Genomic DNA, 22,648 nt, shown 5'->3' on the forward strand with positions numbered 1-22,648 from the left:
GATGAAAAATTCAAATGGATTAGAGGAAAAATGGTAGCTATGGAGATAGGCAAAGAAGATTTAGCAGGCTTCTAACTGGTATTGTTAAAGAAGATAACCCAAATAAAGGAACAGAAAAACTATTTCAAGATATAATATAAGGAAATTATTCAGAAATAAAAGAAGACTTGAATGTATGGATTTAAGAGTCATAAGAAAAGTGAGAAAAAAAATCATGCAGATTCACCTACAGAATAAACAACAGCAAGTTATTGGATTTTAAAAATAAACAAAGAAAATTTGAGCAAATGAAAATCTCAGGTCAACAGTATAAGAAAAACCATCTAGCCTCAAACTTTTCCACATCACCATTTCATTCCAGGAGCAGAGGAGCAGTTCACAAATACATTAAGAAAGTCAAGTCATGGGGCACCTGGGTGGCTCAGCCGGTTGGGCGTCTGCCTGTGGCTCGGGTCGCGGTCCCAGGGTCCTGGGATCTAGTCCCATATCGGGCCCCCTGCTCAGTGGGGAGCCTGCTTCTCCCTTTGCCACTCCCCCCTGCTTGTGCTCTCTCTATCTCTGTCAAATAAATAAATAAAATCTTTAAAAAAAAGAAAGTCAAGTCATAGCTAAGAATTGTATGGCAAGTCAATATAAATACATAGAAAATAGTTTAGAATGTGAAATAACTCAGAGAACATAGTTCCCATGAGCTCTTTTTAAAGAAACTAAAGGAAGACGAACTTTAGCTCACAAACAAAAATTGTGGCAAAATGATCAGTGGTGAGTTTTGACTTTGTGGAACTAAAATGAAAACAATTGTGGGTTCTAATCCTGACCAGGTAGTGAAAGGGATCAGAACATGCCACCCCAATATACCGCACTTTGGCATGAGGATTACTTTGAGCTGAAGTCAATTAAGAAGCAGAAAACACAGAAAGAGCTCACTACCCTTCTCCTATCTGCCTAAAAGCAAGATCTAAACTTCCCTTTATGAAGGTCTTCCCTCTCTCTTGTCTCATATCAGGAGGAATTAAAACAGCAATCATGACTGGAGACAGAGAAGTGGCACTGAGATGCGTCTGCACAACCAAACCTTAATAAACTAACCCTAAATTGGTTTTCTCAGATATTACCTTCCTGCAATTTACCACCCCTGGGAACCCAAACCTCTTTTCCTTTGTCTTGTCACTTCTCCCCAAATTGACTACTCTTTGATAAGATGATATATAAGCTCCAAATTCTAACTACTCCCTGAGTTACTCATCACTGAGTTCTCCTGTGTGTGTAAACTTTGCGTGTGTAAATAAACTGTGTGGTTTTTTTTCTCCTATCAATCCGTCTTTTGTCAGTTTAATTCACGGGCCCCACTTACAGAACCTAATGGGTAGAGAAAAGTTCTTTTTTTTTCTTCCTCCCCACAAGCTCTAATGATTCAACCAACAAAAGCTGGGAGAAGGGGGAAACGATGGAAGATAAAATAAACACATTGATTTTCTCATATTTTAGAGCAGGAGGATCAAAAGATAAAACTTGCAACTTATAAATCAAGTAACAGAGATAGAAGTATGTGTAAAGGTATAAAGATAAGCACCAAGACAAGTAATATAATCTATTTCAGCAGAGACTGCCAATTCTCTTCCTGCGTTTTTTAGCTTGGCAAATAGCCACTAGGAATTACGACTTTATTTCCCAGCCTCCATTGCGGGGAAGTCGTGCAACTTTACAGAAGTTCCTTACAGGAAGGATGCTTATCTTTCTTCCCTATTACCTTCTAAATGTATTCTGGAATGCATACATAAGAGCCAGAGCTCAAATAGCTTTCTTGAACCATGAGAGCACATTAGACTGAAAGCCAGTCATGACAGAATTGTATGATCCAAGAGCCTTGGTCCCTGACATTGGTAGGTACCATACCAGCTCTGGAATGACCACCTCCTGACTTCTTGAATAGGTGAGAGAAATGAATTTCTGTGTTTGTTTTTTTTTTAACTACTTAGTGGGTGGTACTTGGTGGCTTTGTGTGGTTTGCACCAAACTTAATATGAACAATAGGAGAACTGCTTTATAATGATACTGAGTACACAAATGAAGATCTGAATAAATGGAAGGGTATACCATGTTCTTGAAAAGGAAGACAGAACGTTATAAAGAAGTCAATTTTACTTAAGTTAATACAATCACAATAAAAATATCAACAGAATGTTTTGCAAATTACACAGTTGACTCTAAAGTTCAAATAGAAATATAAACAAGAAAGAATAACCAGAATATTATGTAAAATAAGTCTTAAAGGACATGTGTATGTGTGGGTCTGTGTCTATATATTTTGTTTGGCTTTTGTTCTAAACTATAATAATTAAAATGACGTGGTTCTATCACATATGGAAAGCCTAGAAATAAATCTAAGGTGATAAAGAAATTTAGTAAGTGATAAAGGTGATATTTCAAATTAATAAAAAAGATAATTATTCAACATATCCAGCTATATAATCATCTGGAAAAAAATAAATTTGGATACCCATCCCACACTTCACATCAAAATATATTCTACATGGGTCAAAGATTTTCATATAAAATGTGAAATCATTAAAGCACTAAAGAAAATGTGTGTAAAAATTTTCTTAAGTATTCTTATGTGGGGGAAGAACTTTCTAATCAGGATACAAAATCTAAAGCCATAAAAATTTTGTGGGGTTGACTATACAAAAATCAGAAAGTTGGGGAAAAAATATTAAAAAGACACATAACAAACAAAAAAATTCTCAACTCATATCACAAAGGGCTGATTTTCTTAAAAGAATTCTTAAAATAATTAATTCTTAAAAGAATTCCTCTTAATTTATAACAAAAAGCCCATCGAGAAAAGTAAATACATAGGATCTCAAACATATGGAACACTAAACATAAAAAGATGGTCAAGTTCGTTCATTACAAAGAATGCAAAATAAAACTACACTGTGATACCATATTCACCCATCTATTTGGCAAAGATAGAAAGCCTTTGGTAACACGCTGTTGGTACATTAAGGAGGAAATGGGCTCTCTCATACATTTATTTTAAGAATATAAACTGGTACAAGCTCTGTCAAAATCAGTTTGATAATAACTAAAAAATTAAAATGCCTAGATACCAGACAATTTCATAGATTTGCACGTTTTAAATGCCATATATACAAGGTTACTTACTGCAGTGTTGCTTGTAATAGCTAAATATTGGCCATATCCCTCTATTTCCATTGATAGAACACTGACATATTAAATATAACTATATAATAGGATATAATGTAACCACTAAAAGGCTTTGACAATCAAGTGTGCCAAGCAATTTTGCAGAATTTGCTGCTTCCAAGAAAACTGTACAAAACTGTACCCATTAATTGACATCACTATCCATTATAAATTCCAGGATCCTCATTCTTGTGATCTTGTACACATCGGAAGTCTATAGATTTGATAGTCAAAATGATCAACCAGATGGAAAGAAAAAGCTACAACTTCTTCTGAGTTGGAAATTAGCATTCAAATGTCATCTCTAATATCAAAATGCAAAATATATTTTAAAGTAGTACTGATGAAACAATATAGCCTAAGAATCCATTGGAAAAATGGATTACCTAGAGAAATGTATCAGGTTTCCATACTGTGAGAGCATTATTTTCCCAATATACCATATCTTTCACTGCTTCTCCAGCTCAAGGTATTTGAAGGTGCTCTTTGGACACTGTGGCAACACTTTGCTTTTAATATCACAAAGAACTCACCTTCCTCAACCAAAAAAATGAGGACTTGGACTCTGATGTCTAAAGTCCTGGCCAACTAACATACTATGTTTTTTCTCTGAACCGTTCTATCCTCATAATACATCAGAACATAATTCTACTCACTACATACACATGCACACATACAGGGAATTACATACAGATAAAGAGATACATCTACTGAATGCTTACCTGATAACGTGTTGGCTGGTTGAGAATGCTGTTAAAACTGTGTGATTCAAAAACTCTTGAGTTAGACTGAGTGAAGAGGTTTAACTAGGAAAAAATACAATTAACCTAGTAAATTAGAATACAGTCATTGGGAAATCAAAATATAATCTACTCTATCCTTGATAACATTTCTGGAGTCAACATTTCCAAGAAGCATTTGTGGAAGTTGAATTTCCTAAGTGATTTAATATATTTCAACAGCAAAAAATTAACGTGTGCGACAGGTTCACATCTATCAGGATGTTCAAAGGTGTACTGCAACAGAACTGAAAATCTAGTTTAAAATCTGGCTCATACTAAACGGAATTGTCCCTGGGGACCTGTATGCTTTGTTAAAATGTATTCACGGCATCCAGAAGGCAAAGATGCCTGGAAGCAACTGTCTGCTTCCGAGCCTATATTCCTCTCCTACACTTGAACAGAAACCCACAAGTTCAAACAGACAAGTTCAAATGGTATCATTCAATATTTTATAACCCTACAATATGAGCCAAAATAACATGTCTTCCTAGGTATCGTGCCCTTATACTGATTCAGAGTCACAAGCTTGAATAGAAATAAGCTTAAAGAATTTTGGTCTTCTTTTCTCTTCTCCCTCTCTTTGCAGGGTTTAACTTCAGGGTAGAAAGAGAAAGCAAGAGGAGCACACTCTTGCTGGCTTCTCTTTATGTATGTGAGTAAGGCCCGCCTCTTGCTCTTGGGCAAGCCGCTACCGATAAGGTATGATTCAAAGGCAGGGCCCTCTATCATAAATATGTATTCACCCCACCACCTGACTTCCCAGCATCATAACTCAGGAATGAGTGGGATGCTAAGAGGAAGGAAGTGGCACAATCATGCCAAGAGAAAACCTTCGCTAATAAAATTAATTCTCCTATATGCCACTGGAGGTCAGTATCTGACTGTTGACTGAGGTTAGTTTCACTGGTTAGCACAAAAGATTTCTTGAGGCTCCCCTTCCTCTCTTCTAAAAAAGAAAAACAAAGACATATAATTTCTCTAAATTTTTACTAAAGTCAGTAAACAGTGAGTATCTATTAATAGTCATAGTATTAATAACATTCAAGAGATTTAAACATCTCCATGCACAATTTAAAAAAATAAAATCAAAATGACAGTTTTAAACCGGATCTGGGGAGACTGGGAAGCCAAGGCTCCTGGCTTCTGAGAGATCAGTGTTCAACTTTTTTTTTTTTTTTACTTCTAGCAACTTCTCTGAAAAAAGCTATTCTTTCTACCAATGGTGCAATATAGGCAGGAGAGGACACCGTAAATGAAGCACATCTGCTCCTCTCACATTCCTTTGTGCAAGCTGCATTTCCTTTACAAGCCACCCCAATGTGCTCTTCTCGACCTGATGGTATTTCTCCCCTTCCACACTGTGACACTCTCAAGAATGAAGTCAGTGAAATCAGGGTTCTACAGAAAGAAAACTTTAAGGTGTGAAGTGCAAGAGCTCTGAGTTCCCATACTTGAGAGGCTGCCGGTTTTAAGTAATAAAGACTCACTTATTAAATCCCCAGAGAAACAAAGCGCCTTCAAAGCAAAGTCAATTTCAGTAGCAGCAGAAATTGCCCAGGATGGCAATCAGAGCCCGGCCCCTCTAAGAGGCCAGCCGCCCTGCAGCTGAAGGTACAGTCCTCTTGGGAGGAAGTAAGTAACCAAAACAGAGCAGCAGGTGGTGAGTAGAAGGCAGTAGAAAGTGCTAGACATCTGATGCTGGAAAACTTGGATTCCACCCCTACCCCACAACTGGCTAGCTCCCTGACCTTGCCTAAGTGAGCTACTTTAATGGTTTCAGTGGTCCTATCTATAAAATGGGAAGAATAATAATACCTACCTCACAGTGTTGCATGAGGCTCAAATGTACAGCAAAGCACTTTGTAAACTGTGAATGAGGAAGGGCACTGATATTTGTTGAGGCTGGAACTGCATACATCATACCACCCTCACATTAACCCTACGAAGTTCTCTCTTTCAGATGAGACAACTAGGCTCAGAGTGATGAAATGACTTATCCACGTTACTTCCTAGGAAGCCAAAAGTACCAAGATTCAAATCTGGGTCTAACGCAGAGTCTCTCTTCCTTACACTGTACTGCTTTCACCGTGGACATATGAGCTACTATTTGAAATCACGGGATGATATAGCCAAATCAGTGCCTTGGAACATAATAGCCTTAAGAGCCCACATGTAGGTAAAATTTAAAAAGGTTTGGGGCACCTGGGTGGCTCACTCATTAAGCATCTGCCTTCAGCTCAGGGCATGATTCCAGCGTTCTGGGATCGAGCCCTGCATTGGGCTCCTCCGCTGGGAGCCTGCTTCTTCCTCTCCCACTCCCCCTGCTTGTGTTCCCTCTCCCGCTGGCTGTCTCTCTATCAAATAAATAAGTAAAAATCCTAAAAAAAAAATTTTTTTTAAAGGCTTAAAGAATAAGAATCCAGGGTATTACAAATCTTGGAAATGCACATCTATTTTTTAAAGTGAGAATTTAAATTGCAGTAACTCAGTCTTTTTCCCCAGCTTCAACTGAGAACAAGTACCTATCTCCGCGCAACAGGCCTGTACTTTATGTAGGTAACACTGCCATCTGGTGGGCTCCTAGGGTATTACAACTACAGGCCATTTTTCACAACTTTCGGCAAAAATGCTATTTTAACTCCACACAGTTGCTCCTCTGTCTTGCTCTCTGTTATCTGAGGTCCTGCTCATATCCTTCTGCCTCCTCTACCAATTCTACCTCTGAAAATTAAATTCATGATTATATAGTACTATCATAAAACTCATCTTTGTTAAAATCAGAGTATGACTCAGCATAAAATCCAAGTGCGACTTAACTGGGACAACTTTGGGACAAACCATTCTTGATTATTTATAAAAATGGTATTTATGGTTAATATTTGAGGATGCTCCTAGGTCTGTGTCAATTTTATGATAGTAAAGAAAAAAAGATTACTCAGCCCGATCAGGAGTTTCTACAAATAAGAATATGGTGGCAGTTAAACTATACATACAGCCAAGAGGAAAATGTGAGGTTAAAACTATTTAATGTCCAAATAACAGTTGAGAAGCATGGAACACAAAAAAACCAAAGTGTCTTCTAACAATAACTTTTCTGTTTAAACAAGTTAAAAAGGTGTTTTTGTTTGTTTTTAATCTGGCACTTTGCATGAAATTCTGACCAGAAGCAAGGTACAGACTGACTTCTTGAAACATTGTAAAGATATTAAGTATTAGTCTGTGAAAGACTACGGAATGGACAGTAAGTTTCAACATCTTCTAAGTTCACACATAAAAATTACTGAACAAACATCAAAGACAAGGAGAAAGACAGAACATTTATGTTCAGGTCTTGGTGAGTTTTAAATACCTACCCTGGACTTGGAGTTACCCATTCCCATCTCTATATCCTTCTGTAGCCGGCTCCTCCTGCATTTGGAGAAGTTAATGATCCGCATGACAAAATAAACAAATGACTTTGGACTAGGAACTAGACTGAAGGGTGGAGGTAATGTTTTTCCATCATCAAAATAGGATAACCAAAGTTTTGAACGGGCAAACTTCCATTCTACGTCACTGTCATCCTGTGTCACAAAAACAGAAAAGAAAGAATGACTCATTTTGAGTAAGGGACAGGCGGGGCTAGGTAGGGAGGGATTGGGGGCAGGGTGCTGTGGGATCAGGTTCACAGAAATTCCAAAAATGCGAGGTGTAAGGAAACCAGAGAGAAGGGAACAAACCAGACCACCCTGCGCCAGGTGTCAGAGGTGGAATCTTGGTACAACAGCTACCTGTGACCAATGAAGAATTACCGGACCCTAAAAAGGAAGAAAGCCATTAAAGGTGTTGTCACTAATCCTTACTCAGTGGTGCTATCAGTAGAGATTTTAAGTTCCCTGGTTAGCCTTCAATAAAAGACCAACCCTAAAAGCCCTCCGTGGCAACCCTATCTGGACCCCTCTCACTCCTGACAGCTTTTTCTGTATCCTTGCTTAACAAACTTCTATCACTTTACTCACTCTCCTTTGCCAGAGAGATTCATTCTTTGACTCTGTGAGACAAGAACCTCGGTTTCCCACTTCAGTTTTAAAAGCCAAATATTTCAGTAACTGATTTCAGTAGGGTCATACAATGAACCTAAATTACGCTTTTGAAATAGTTAGGTGACATATACTTTTATCTGCATATAACCTCTATTGGCCTACAGATATTCTTATTGCTGCTAAGAATGTTTTTATTTTTCTCTTCCATATACCTCTGTCTCTACCCACTGAAATTTAACCAGAATGTGCTGTCCACCAGCCAAAAACAAAGCAATAATACTAGAAAAATTCAGGTCAAGGAAGGATGAAAAGATTAACTCCCCCTCCCTCCCCACCCCTGCCAATTCCACATATTCAACAGTACTTCCCCACTCTTTACCTGCCTTCCCTCCTCATCTAGACACCTCCAAGGCAGGCTGTAGATAGACCATAACATACTTCAAAAGCAAAAGGAAAAAAATAGCACTCAGTTGAATTGAACTTTGGAGGCTGTGGTCTGCTATCTGTCCTCGAATGTCACCTGAGGCCCTCAGTGACTTATTCCTGTCTTGTAGGTCCTTTTGATAAAGAATAATTGGAAGAAAGGCAGGCAGGCAGGGACAAGCACTCCCCTCCAAGAGGAAACCACCCTTAAAAGGATTTCACACCACTCTGGAAGGAGCCCTCTGCCCTTTCCATGTGATCGGTGGCAAAAACCTGATTGGATAACAGGCACAGGGAGGGTTAATCAGATTGAAACAGCCTATCTCAACAAGCCCATAAAAACCCCTAGACTTAGAAACTTTGGTGGCAACTCTCTCAGATCCCCTCCCACCTTGGGAGATATGTACTATCCCTTTGCTATCACTCAATAAACTGCTTTGTTTCCCACCACTCTTGGTCTGGTCTACCTCTTCATTCTTTGAAGCAGCGTGACCAAGAACTGCACGCATCGACAAAGGAGAAAAAATCCTGTAACCCTTTCATTCTCAGTCCTGGCCCATGGTGATAGAGAGAAGAAATGAAGAGGAGGGGGTCCAAAGGTGGAAGAAGTTGGCATATTTCACACTGCCCAGATTGCCATTACCACACTCCAGCAGGTATTCGGGGTCCCACAGTTTTCACTTCTGGGGGACCTAACTTCTGCTCTGAAAAACCATTTTAGGTGTTTCTAAAACACACACAGACTCATGCATTTAACAAACAGCAAAGCGCTAACAAGATACTGAACACTAACCTGGAGGACATGGGAAAACATACATAACAATGATGAAGGAAGGTACCAAACCAAGCCCAAGACAAAACAAGTACTCGAGTGACTTCTAGTCACTTCAGAACACCAGAAATTCTGACTGGATACAGAACATCATCAGTGTTTGCCAGACATCTAGTAATTCCTCCACTGGGATCTTTCCGATGGTTGGTTGGCTAACCTAGGAGAGAATAATTTCACTATAGCTAGCCCTTAATTTCAAAACTTTTGAAATGTAATTTGAGAGGAGGCAGAGTGATGATAAATTCAGGGGGACCCCTGCTGTGCTCCTAGAAGACACTGGAGGCCCTGAGCCTATTTACCCAGGAGGAAAATGCAGGGAAAGGTCCTGGCTCCCTCTGCTTGGGTATAAGCAAGCGCCTTTATATAGATGAGCCGGAAATCCACCACAGGGCACAGAAACAGATGTAGTATACTATTAGAATGGGATGATAAGAATAGACATCATGGATAGAAAGCAGGTTTACCTCAATTTCTTGATATGAGCTATTAATCATAGCAATTAACATGTTGAGTAAAACGACCACCATAGTTACATTGTATATTCCATAAAGAACGTATCCAATATTCTCTATGAATTTGTGATCGTATTTGAGCACAACGGAAGTGACTTCAGACAACCCAAATATCGACCAAAACAAAGTCTTGAAACTTTCTTCTACACTGTTGAAAGAATAAGGCACACAGTAAATAAATCAAGAGTTTTCAGTATGAAAAGTCAAAAGAGAAACAAATTAGGGTCTGAATTCTGTACAGAGGTAAAATGCCATCATTAAATATCATCATAATAAACCCCAAGAGTATAATTATTTCATCATAGTATTTTATATAAATCATTCTCTCAGGTTTTCAGGAGTTTGTGATTAAATAACACCAACGCCCAGCTTTTCTGGAAGTTATCACCAAGTGGGAATTCTCTGAACTCAGCAGAGGAAAGGTGACATCATGCCACAATACCCATTCCTTTCTCCTAGAAGGATGGAAATCGGGGGTTTGGTTTTGTAGGTGGTTTAGACATTTAAATCAGGTTTTCTGGAGTAGAACAAGGCCAGAATTAAAAGTATATACTCACTTCAAAAAAAAGTGTGTACAGATTCCCTGCACCATGGCAGTAGGGAAGAACGAAAACCACCTAAATACCCATCAATAGAGGAGTGGGTAAATAATTCTGACATCTGTATGATAGATGGTATGCGGCCACTGGGAAATGACAGATCTATCTACATGTGTTTATATATAATGATGTCTGTGGGGTGCCTGGGTGGCTCAGTCGTTAAGTGTCTGCCTTCAGCTCAGGTCATGATCCCAGGGTCCAGGGATCGAGCCCTGCGTCGGGCTCCCTGCTCAGCAGGAAGCCTACTTCTCCCTCTCCCTCTGCTTGTGTTCCCTCTCTGACTGTGTCTCTCTCTGTCAAATAATAAAATCTTAAAAAAATAAAATAAAATGATGTCTGAGATCTATTACGTAAAAAAATAAGATATAGCAAGAGTAAAATAGTCTACCATTTGACTAAAAAAAGGGGGGTTATGAATACTTATATTCTTGTTTATGTATAAAATATCTCTGAGAGTATCCAAAAGAAACCACTGCCTCTGTGAACTAAGGAGAAATAAGAAACTGGGGTCCAGTGGTGAAGGAGGGGACATGCTTTTGACTGTAGACACCACTCTATGAATTTTTTGCCATGAGAATATATTACCTACCTAGAAGTTATTACTTAACTGGAAATGAAAAGGAGGCAACAGATTGAAAGATTCCTGTTCTTTTCCTTTAATTTATATAACTTACTTAATTTATATAACTAGTGTTTCATCACAGCCATGAACACTTAGGCCCTTACCAGACTAATTACCTAGTTTTATCCCTTCAGTGAACTTTGCCAACTGAATTTGCCTAGTTTTGGCATATAACCAGGATGTATTCACTGCTTTGTGAGCCACAAAAGTAATCCTTAAATTAAACAATTACACATGTAGAATTCCATTACGCAGAAGGTTCAGAAGTCAGACCTTTTACCAAAGAAACATTTATGGGAACAGTGCTTTTTTTAAAAAAAAATTTTGTAACAGATTCTAAATAACAATTCTATAGATTTGAAGGTTTTAGTACTAGTTTGTGTATTCCTTCCATCGTTCAGCAAATATTGATGGAACACCTATTATGTTCTAGAAAGTGTGCTAGACCCTGAGGATAGAAAGTTGAAGAGAGGGGCGCCTGGGTGGCACAGCGGTTAAGCGGCTGCCTTCGCCTCAGGGCATGATCCCGGCATTATGGGATCAAGCCCCACATCAGGCTCCTCCACTATGAGCCTGCTTCTTCCTCTCTCACTCCCCCTGCCTGTGTTCCCTCTCTCGCTGGCTGTCTCTATCTCTGTCAAATAAATAAATAAAATCTTAAAAAAAAAAAAAAGTTGAAGAGAAAGGTTCCTATTTCTATACAGTTACTCTCTCTCACAAAACATTTCATTGTGTGATGTTATACCATAGGTGGTAGCAGGAGACTAAGAAAAACTATAACCTCTCTGTTCCTCGCCATTAATGTAACAGTATCCCCAAATTCTGAGTCCTTCATCTTGCTCTTTTGCAGACCTTCTGCCTCTAACCGCAAGAATACAGATTCCTGAGAACCTACATGTGTGGGAAGAGGCAGACAGCAGAAAAGGGGAGGACATGGGTAGTTCCTGAGCTCTTACTGTGGGCAAGAGGCTCTCTATCACTGATCTATAATCCTCACAACAACCTGATTCCAACCTTATTGTGTTTATTTTAAAAAGAAGGAAACTAACACTGAGGACTGTTGAGTAACTTGACCAGAAACCAGCAGAGAGACTGCAACCACATCCAGGCCTGCCTGATTTTCCAGCCTGTATTCTTTTCACCATATCAAGTTGCCACATCCTCACACAAAACAGGGAAGACAATGTGTTGTATAAAGTGAGTTCTCACAGAGTTCAAAGGGGTGGCAAGGTGTGTAGGATCTCTCTGTCTCTTCCCGTGAGTGGGTTCAAACAGAATTTTTTTTCATTACAATAAAGTGAGTTTCAGTTCTCTTTTACCCCTAAGACTTGCTCTATATGACTATTTGAAAAAAAATTCAAAACAATTTAGATGCCTGAAAGGGCTTAATATTCTATTTTAGTCTACAGGGAACTTATTGAAGGTCTAGATTCTTTCCAGTCGTGGCATGACAGGGTACACAGGAAGGCAGGGAGGGCTTAAGATCTCCCTACCTGGAATGACTGCAGTACAAAGGGAGGGCCCACGTCCCGACGAACTAAACACCAGTGAGTGAGAGGATCTCACAACTGGATGTCTCCATGCTGAGGGAACTTCAAGGGACAATGATTAAGGAAGTTTAATCAAGGAAGACTTCCCAGGCAAGGTGAGTCTCCCTGCAGAAACCAGTGTGGCCACAGGAAGGAAGTGGTTTTAGTGTTACACGGAGCTGTACAATATTTAGCTCTAATTTATTCTTACTCAACTCCTGTGCTGATTAATGATACATTAAAATAAAAGCCAATGCTTCTTTTTTGAATAGTAATGGCTACAAAATGATGAAACTAAATTTAATGTCATACATAATATAAGAGACATCCAGTATTAAAAATTTGCTGCCCAATTCTCTTAAAATAGTCAGTTTTGTCTAGGATTTTTCCAAATTCTGATTCTGTTTCATGGTCAAACACTTACTAAGCTCAAAGAAACAAGGCTTTGGAGCAATGTAATCACACATAAGCATCGTTTCAATGGATTTTTCCCCCCTAAAAACATCTTTATTATGATTTCTGAATTTTTTGTGTTTTTGCTTCATCTAGATTTGTTAGAAATTCTCTTCATCACACTTTTTTTTTATAAGATGTTTTACTTACGTGGTAAAAGCAGCATTTACTTTAGCTCCAAGGTAGTAAGAATACAGTATGAACATGCCAATCATAAAGGCAAGAAACACCATAATAAAGAGGACCATGAACTTGAAAATGTCCTTCACAGTCCTTCCAAGAGAGATCTGCAAGGGGCCAAAGCTCTCATTTGCAGGAAGGATATACGCAATCCGAGAGAAGCTGAGCACGACAGCTATAGCATAGAGACCTTCAGATATGATCTGAGGGTCAGAAGGGAGCCATTTATCTCTGGCTAGAAAAAGAAAGAGAGAGGGATTAGAAATGGAACTTTCTATTCATTGCTAGCTATGCAAAATAAATACCTCAAATAATATCTATTTTTTAGGTAGGTGGTTTTTATATCAGTTGAAACTACTCTAGATTTAATTAACTGTCGAGGCACTGTTTTTCATGTTAAACCAGAAACCTATGAATTCCACACTCACATGGAATCTTTTAATGGAGGAAACACTGTTATAAAGATACTTAGCCTGCTTCACATTGAGTAGAAACAGAATCAAGCACAAAAGATAAAGAAAGAGGTGAGAACCCTTCACCATACACAGACTGTGTCCAGAATGACAAAACAACCGATTTGACTAATGTCCCCTCAGTTACTAGATTTATTGACCAGCTATTCTGTCACCCCACAGGCTCAGTTGGCACAAAACTTCTTTTCCATATTTCATGGGGGAAATTAGCTCATCTAACAGTTCGTGCAAGTAAAATGTCGTATTGTGAGAAGAATGTCAACTGAATCACAGTGGTGCTGCCAGTGTGATATCTGAGCAATGTAACTTGTTCCCTGAAAATGTTAAATGCTACTGAGGTGCAAAAATTTGAGATATAGATTCTAAATGAGGACCCCACCCCTTTCAAGGCCACTTAGTAAGTTCACAGCAGACTACTGGATACTCATTTCCCTGGAAGGTCAGTGAAATACTATGTGGCTAATTTTGTGCAAACTGAGTCACTCCCAGAAGAATGGATATATTGTAGACATTTGCAATAATAAAAATCAACATTTATTGAGTGTTTAATGTGTACCAGACACAGTGATTTCCTATAACTCTATGGATTTGATGTTATTATTATCCACTCTTTAGAGATGCAGAAACCAAGACTTAAAAAGGCTAAATACTTGATTAAAATCATACACACACTAAGAAGTAAATCCTGAACTCACAAATTTTTCCTCTAGAGTACAGTCATAATAAATTTAAATAAATAGGTTATTGAAATAGGATAGATATTACACAAAAATACAATTTAAGCTATTTAATTATTATTGGTAATCATTTACTCATTTGATCTGGTCTCCTTGGCATATAAAACTCTTTGCTTGCTGACAATAAGAGAAAATGTGTTTAAATTTCACAATGTGTGAAATATTTTGGAGCTTCTTCCTCAATAATGTTAACATGCCACTTGTACTTCTCACAATGTAAGCCTTAATTACACTTACAAAGAATTATTCTTCACGATCAGAACACATTTGAACTCTGTGCCTAAGTTTCCTTATCATTAAAATAAGGGGTAGGCAATACATTTCTAAAGTCCTTTCCAGATTTCAGATTGTACAATTACATGAAAATTTGCTAATCGTACCTCCCCAGTCTGGCCTCAAGGGAGGGGAGGCTCACATTGCTTACCACTGGTTTGTGCTGGGCAAGGAAGGGGTCAATATCCTTGCACATGGTTGTCGGCTGGGGCCTCACTGCTCTTCGTGATTCAGAGAAGTTAGGCATGAATTCCCTGCCACCTCGTGTTGAGCAACAGGTCATCCGCCCCTGTATTTCTGCCTGTTCTTCCAAGCTTACATTCTCACTTTAGCTCCTACTTCCTGCCTCTGCTGAGTTTTTGTCTACTTCCCCTGCACTGCTCCACAGCACCCTTTACTCGTTCGTCTCCTCCGAACTATGCTCTCGGGGACTCATCCTCCACCTTGATCAGTTTATCAAGCTCTTTTCCCAACTAAGACAGTTTCATACCCTAAGAATATATAAGAGTAATTATGTTGTTAGGCTTAAAGATAATTTTCTCCCACCTTGCAACATCTTTTCTTTATAGATTTGAAAACTGCAGCACAGAGAAGTAAATTGACTTGAACAAAGTCACACACAGCAAGGGAGAGTCGTAGCCTTGACAGGAATCCAATTTTGTATAGTTCCAAAGCTCATGCTCTCTCCTCTGTTCATACACATTCAACACACAGCTTATACTAAACATATGGACATTTCCTTCCAAAATGTGGTTTCAGTACCTTCTCCGACACATAAGAGGACCCTGCAGTTAATAACTCACCATAAGTGAAATACTGGATCTCCGGTGGAAGTGTAACTTCACTGAGGTCACTCTCTTGGACATAACTGTCCACATACTGTTGTGCTTTTGTTGCCTGAAGGAAAGCTAGGAATCTGGCCGTGAAAGCAGCAATGAAGATGGACAGCATCCCAAAGTCCAGCACATTCCACAACTGCAAAATATATTCCCTAGGTCCTTCAAGCCAGAGCTCCTTACACTCCGACCACATCATTCCTGTCACACATGGAAGGTACAGATTACGTCTTACAGTTTAGACAGAGAAGCTGTGATTTTGTCCACCATCAGTCCCCACCTAGAAAACGCTTCATAGATAAAGCACCATACTAGGCACCACAAAGCACCAACTACTGTTAAGCACCCTGACACCCTGGGCAGAGTTAAATGGAGGAAAACTCAACTAAGTCAGAATTAGAATTTGGAGAAACATAGTTCTACGTTTGGCACCAGAAATGGGGCTATTTATGCAGAAGGGTGGGCAGGAAAGAGGGAGGGGAAATAAGCAAAGAAGACTCTTCAAGTCAAATGATTTTGCCCTATGAGACTTTTGGAGGAGAGGAGAAAATTCATCTTTGTGAATCCCAACAGTTACACACCATAGTAATTATTGGTGAAATAAACCCCTAAATGAGAAACTTACTGGAGACTTTTAACAAGATCAATGTCCCAATCATGAAGGGACACTTACATCATTCCCCTACCTTCTCTCCTCTTTCTAGTTTCATGCCAGAGAGGTGAGGAATATCACTGGAAAAAGAAGGAACCCTTAAGCAGGGGCCCTAGGACACTGTGAAGAAACTGAAAGCAGAAAATGCCATTCTGGGAGAAAAGGGCAAAATAGTCCAATTTAACAACTTGTCCTATGTAAGGGGAAGATATTGTGGAATTTTAAAAAATGTCATAGCTCAAAATAAAATTCATAAAATAGTTATTTGACTCAGGTTGAGGGGAATAACCAACCTATTAATTCAAAAACTGAGAAGATACCAAAAACACTCTGGGTAAAACAGAGGAAATAGATAAAAGTGACTCTGGATCAGTGATCGATAGACAAACTAGCTCCTACCTCCATTTTTTTTTCTCTCATTGCTTAAAATTTTTTTTTATAATTTTTATTTTGTTATATTAGTCACCATACAGTACATCCCCAGTTTTTGATGCAATGTTCCATGATTCATTATTTGCATATAACACCCAGTGCACCATGCAATATGTGCCCTCCTTAACACCCATCACCGGTCTATCCCAATCACCCACCCTCCTCCCCTCTGAAGCCCTCAGTTTGTTTCCCAGAGTCCATAGTCTCTTATGGTTCATCCCCCCTTCTGTTTACCCCCCTTTCATTCTTCCCTTCCTTCTCCCACCAATCTTCCTATCTATGGACCCTCGGCTCTTTGGGCAACTAATCTTTGATAAAGCAGGAAAAAACATCCAGTGCAAAAAAGGCAGTCTCTTCAAAAAATGGTGCTGGGAAAATTGGACAGCTATATGCAAAAGAATGAAACTTGACCACTCTCTCACACGACACACAAAGATAAACTCCAAATGGATGAAAGACCTCAATGTGAGACAGGAATCCATCAAAATCATAAAGGAGAACATAGGTTGCATCCTCTTTGACATCAGCCACAGCAACTTTTTTCATTGCTTAAAATTTTTAACTTTAACACAGTTATTCAAAATGGGCTCTTGTGAGCCACGATACGAAAGTAAGTTAAGTGTCCATGGTCGATGGATGGATAAAGATATGAGATATACACACTGAAATATTACTCAGCCATAAAAATGAATGAGATCTCAGGTTTGCGACGACATGGGTGGACTTAGAGGGTATATACTAAGTGAAAGAAAGAGAAACACCATATGATTGCACTTCCATGTGGAATCTAAAAATCAAAACAAATGAACAACAGAATCTTCAATACAGAGAAAAAGTGGTGGCTGCTAGAGGGGAGGTCAGTGGGGGGATAGGTGGAAAAAAGGACATTAAGAGGTATAGAAACTTGTAGTTAATAAGATAAATAAGACATGGAAATAAAAAGCACAGCACAGGGAATACAGTCAATAATATTGTAATAACATTGTATGGAGACTACACTTATCATGGGGAGCACTGAGTAATATATAGAATTGTCAAATCACAATGTCATACACCTGAAACTAATATAACATTGCATGTCATCTACACTTTGCTAATAAAAATTTTACAAAAGCAAAAAAGTGGACTATCATAATGTGAAATAACAAGCATTCTGAAAATGGAAACTCTCCTAGAAAACCTCTGAAATGAAAGCAAAAAATGTTCTTCAATCATCAGTTTATGGCTACTTATGCCAATTATTTTGCCCTTCTACTTATGCAGACAACATCTGCAAATGATGTTGTCACCATATAATGCACGATAACATTTTAAAGAAAAAAGGTAATCATTATATAGACACTGTTTTTTGGTAGAAATTAGAATATTTAAAATAGAAAGCTCACCAAGAACCCAGACCATAATTAGCATCTCGGTCCACGTGAACTGAGTGGTTTTCACCCTGAAGATCTGCTTGGGATAGTCAATAACAGTGATATTGGGCAACGTGGTGATGCCTTCGAATCTGTCTGAGGCATTGAACACGAGCAGGCCCAGGAAGATGATGAAAGAAGCAGCATGTGCCACAAACTTCATAAAAGGGCTTCGCAGAATTTTCCCCAGCTGTAGGACAACAAAAAAACAAACAAAGAAGAAGAAACTTTTACTTTGGAAAACTTGGCTTCCGCTTTTGAAAATGACTATACAGCATTAAAAAAAAATAGATGAAATGAGAAGACTTTCAAAATTCTGCTTCTGTTTGTGAAGATCTATACACTATGAAAACTACTCCTTTTAGGGGATGCTTCCTCCAAGAATAATTTAAGAAGTCTTCAAACTTCATTGTTTCTAAATATCCAATATGTCTTAGGGTTGACCACATCCACAGATGCATTTCTGAAAAGTACAAGGCATATGCTGGTTATTTTTATTTTTACATGAAAGACTATGCAGTCAACATCTAGGTTCTAAGAGTCTAGGAAAAGAAACTCCAAATCTGTAGTGTGTATTCTTTATTGCTTTATAATTGAAATGTTATGAGTTTGGAGACTCATTCATTTATAATTGAAGTGTTATGATGTGTTTGTAGTACCTAACAAGGCCTTTGAAGATTAAAACCTTACTACTACAGAAATAAATTTTCGTTCTCACTTCTAAATATTCTGCAATCAAGTGGCACTTTGTATGCTATAAAAAAAGGCAGAAGATATTAGAGTCAAGTAAATATTTTATGTGTTATTACCTCAATAAGAACAAGGAGATATATAATAACTAAAACCTTTAAGTAGGTTAACTTAAGTGAGCCCTGAGTTTGGAAAATCATATAAATAGTACAAAAGCATTTCTAAAGTTCAGTGCATAACTATTTTAAGGTAACTCCTTTAAAATCCCATGTGATATAATGTCCTTAAAAGCCCCATGTTCTAGTAGAAATGAAAAACAATTCTGCCTGTCCCAAGGGCTTCTGTAGCCCAAGAATTAGGTACATTTGGTAGATTTATCAAATAAGTTCTCCAGCCTACATACTCAGAACCAACTTCCAAACTCAGTCTGTGACCTTAAAAAGTACCAAGGTTCACATTTAAGACACCGCAACTTCAAACAAATGTTTTTGTATGTCCGGAACCTTAATTTGATGTCAACAAATAACCAAAGAATGTTAAGCATTTCTGGAGTTGAACATGAATGCAGACAGACAAATGTCACATTTTCCATATTAGACATAGAAAAATAAACAACACATTTACACATCGCTGTGCTGTTCTGCAGCTGCAAAGGGCACATTTGGGGGAGCTCGTCCGTAGCACACAGTGACTTCTTGGGAGTTGCCAAGTCTGTTTCTCATCAAGGCCGATCTTTTAAAACTTGAAATAACATGAAAACAGAGCAGCATGCCTATCTTAAAGATGGGATATATGTGGAGAACTCTTGCTATGCTGTCTTTCTGCCACAGGCTAGCTGGTATATGGCAGGTATAAATGTGGGCCCCAGAAATGACTCCATTCCCTCCTTTAACCCTCTCCGCTGGACAGAGAGGTCACCACACCATTTATTAGAGCTGCGCTTTTAGAAGTGGAGAAGAAAAAGGAGTGGATTTCAATGTTTTCACTGATTAAGCTGTCCCCAAAGATGAACACTTAGAAATCTGAACTTCCAGTCATTTCCCTCAGAAAGGGAAATTATTTGCATGGGAAGTGATTTTTGCTTTAATGCATGCTCCTGTCATTTACAGACTTCAGTCTTCAAGGTTTATATATTTGAGGAGTCGTAAGGTACTTTCTCATGATACATAATAAAGGAACTTAGTTGAGTCATCGAAACTGATCAGAATGACAAACTTTCTGCCTTAAGTTGCTCAGGCAGCTCCACAATGAAGTGAGGTGGAGGAATGTTCTCACGTGTGCATGGGGCCTGCAGAACGGGACTCAAACTCTGCCAGAAAGACGACTGAGCCAGAGAAATGACAGATTTCCAGGATCGTTTGTAAGTGGCCTTGACTCATTTTTCCTGAACCTGCCTCTGATTTAAACAAAACCAGATTTTGGAATATAAAAACAGGATTAAAGGATCTCACAGCAGCTTCTTCTCCCTGGCGGTGCCCTTTATTAACCTCATACGGATTCTGTTAGCATGACTAGTATTCCTTCCCATGTCTTGTTCAGAGGATCTCTTAGGCACAATTGAGTCTATACTGGCAAGTGGAGAGGGATGAGTGTAGCAAACAAAACGATTCAAGCAAAACTAAATAGATAAACAGTCTAAGGATTCCAAAGCCCCCAAACCCAAATTCTACCTTCTTTAGAATCTTCTGAAAGAACAAAGGGCTGGGGGAGCCTGGCATGCACTTTCTTGAATTCTTTAAATTAACCCCACTGTTCGTGACAGTACTTAATACATTCAGCCTCCGATCTCTCGACAGGTTCCAATGAGTTGCCCTTCCAATTCTCAGCTTAACTGTTTCTTGGTACCACTGCAGTAGGGCTGTTCTCCTAACACAGGCCAACAGTTTATTAAGCTGTCAATGGAATCAGCAAAAGTGCTACCTCACTCAGCCAGCATTTCCTCTTGACTACCATGGGGATTTTACCTTAAAAGCCTAATAAGTATTATACACCTTCAAATGTGAACTACTGCACTAGTACCAGATCCTTTTTCATCCCTTATTTGAATGGACACAGTCATTAAAAAGCAGAATTTGTGTTCCTGAGTCAATTACCATTCAGGGTAAAACTGATAAAGACCTCAAGTAGGGGCTTTTTTCTTGTTTCATCCCCAAAGCACGTGGCACACCAACCATAGAGGAAATGGATGGAGAAAAACACGTACCCTGCTGCACGGTGCAATCCAGTAGCCGATGGCGAGGAACGGAAGGCCCAAGGCCACAACCAGCACGACCAGACACTTGATAGCTATGGTCTGTTCCCGCAGACCCGAGAGGTTCTCATACCAGATTGTCAAGAGCTGCTGTTGGCAGTTCGGGTGAGCCACAAACTGTTGGCAGAAAGAGACGTAGGTGACTGTGCCATTAGGGACACTTCAACTACTGAATGCACATGCACCCTAAAGATATTAATGCACACTTTTCTGGAATATAGGCACCAGAAGGTTCTGGTAATATTTTCCTTTGCCTTCCCTCCATTTCCCCAAAATTGCTTCAGAATTAGAATTAAAGTGGCAACAAAAGGGTAAAATTGATGTTGTCCTTAATTACAGTTCTTTCTGATTGAAATTCTCTGCAACTCCCTGATTCCTCTCCAGAATCTGGGTGACATATGCTTTCCTTTGTGGAAATGTGTCCCAGCCTGCTGTCTGCTAGTTTACTTGCATTTGGTTCAAAATGGAAAAGAATAGTCATTTGGTTTATTGTAGACTACAGCTAAGAGAAAAATGTGTCGTTTCACAAGCAATTCCTAAAATGCTACATGTATGAAAAATATATACACAATGTGCCCTATGTATACGTATGTACTTCCACAGCAAATCTGCCAAGATCTGCAAAAAGCCAATGAACCAGCAAGAATTACACTCGGTCCACACTTGCACTGCCTCCAGGACCTGGCATCAAATGTCCCTTCCATCCTATTTCAGTAATCTGTCCTATGTTTGTTGCTTCCTCTCTCTCAGGTCAAAAACCACAAACATGTATCTCCAACAGTTCTTTTGTAACTATGCTTCTAACCAGGAAAAACTGAGCAAATTATGCTTATTTCAGCCCTGCCATTTTATTTTGCCATCTGGTTTTGCTAAGTCATCCGCCAGCATCTATTCAGAGGGCCTGGGACTTCATTAAAGATCTGTCCTTATTCAGGTAGCAGAATGTATTTGTAGTCAGGCTCATGTGAAAAGGCCCCTACATCAACAGGTGCCCATTTGTGATGAGACATGCCTGTCTTTGAATGACCAGGTGCACTTTGCCCAAGCTTGGAAGTTATTCAGGGCCATTCACAAATCAATTATGAGTACCAAAATATTTTTTAAAGTGTGTTTAGCAATATAAAATTCAAGGTATCACTATCTTCTCAAAAAAAAGAATAAAAAAATAACAATGAACCTGTTAGGAAGTACTCGTGAAATGTTTTTTCGCAAACTCTTAGAGGCAAAGAAAACAACTGCAGTCCCCACCAGGTGAAGGGTTCGTCTTTAATCAAGTTCTAGTTAATGATCCTAATGATTCTTAGCAACTCCAGGCAATTCCTCGAGTTATTTGGCTATTTGTCAATAACATGTCTTCAAGGAAATGAAAAGGTTTCTACCTACTGGTGTATAGTTTCCCATTAGCTCTTCTAATTAAAAATAATAATAAAATTAAAAAATAAAACCTCATCCCCCAGGGTAGGCAGTAGAGACGCAATTTTCCCCAAATCCCCACTTTTGACCCTGTGTGCACCCGTCTTCTGGGAAGTCCAGTGATAACTGCTCTGGTGACGGCTGTGCCCAGGGGGCCTTGTGCTAGCAGAAGTGGTAAGGATGAGTTTACAAATATTAGATTTGAAGTACTTAACTGAATTTATTTCAATAATACAAACTGGTAGGATTTAGAAGATTTAAAGTACTATAATGAAAATGCTATCTTTTCTCACTTAATGAGTTCAGTGTGAAAAA

The 22,648-nt window shown here is 38.8% G+C and overlaps 1 protein-coding gene across 2 annotated transcripts in view; it reads right to left on the minus strand.

Annotated features, from left to right (window-relative positions):
- TRPC3 (transient receptor potential cation channel subfamily C member 3) overlaps positions 1-22,648 on the minus strand; it is a 54,449-nt gene that overhangs the window by 16,026 nt on the left and 15,775 nt on the right. Inside the window, exons 3-10 of one of the 2 annotated variants that reach the window (XM_008689484.2) lie at positions 20,873-21,037; positions 17,953-18,169; positions 15,451-15,684; positions 13,135-13,399; positions 9,734-9,929; positions 7,346-7,555; positions 5,812-5,859; positions 3,933-4,016 (exon numbers count right to left, since the gene is read on the minus strand). In XM_008689484.2, the coding sequence (XP_008687706.1) occupies positions 3,933-4,016; positions 5,812-5,859; positions 7,346-7,555; positions 9,734-9,929; positions 13,135-13,399; positions 15,451-15,684; positions 17,953-18,169; positions 20,873-21,037 (1,419 nt within the window). The remainder of the gene's footprint in view (positions 1-3,932; positions 4,017-5,811; positions 5,860-7,345; positions 7,556-9,733; positions 9,930-13,134; positions 13,400-15,450; positions 15,685-17,952; positions 18,170-20,872; positions 21,038-22,648) is intronic. The other variant, XM_008689485.2, reaches the window with a different exon arrangement.

Source organism: Ursus maritimus, unplaced genomic scaffold (genome assembly GCF_017311325.1).
Source record: "Ursus maritimus isolate PB19 unplaced genomic scaffold, ASM1731132v1 scaffold_11, whole genome shotgun sequence".
Classification (NCBI taxonomy): Eukaryota; Metazoa; Chordata; class Mammalia; order Carnivora; family Ursidae; genus Ursus; species Ursus maritimus.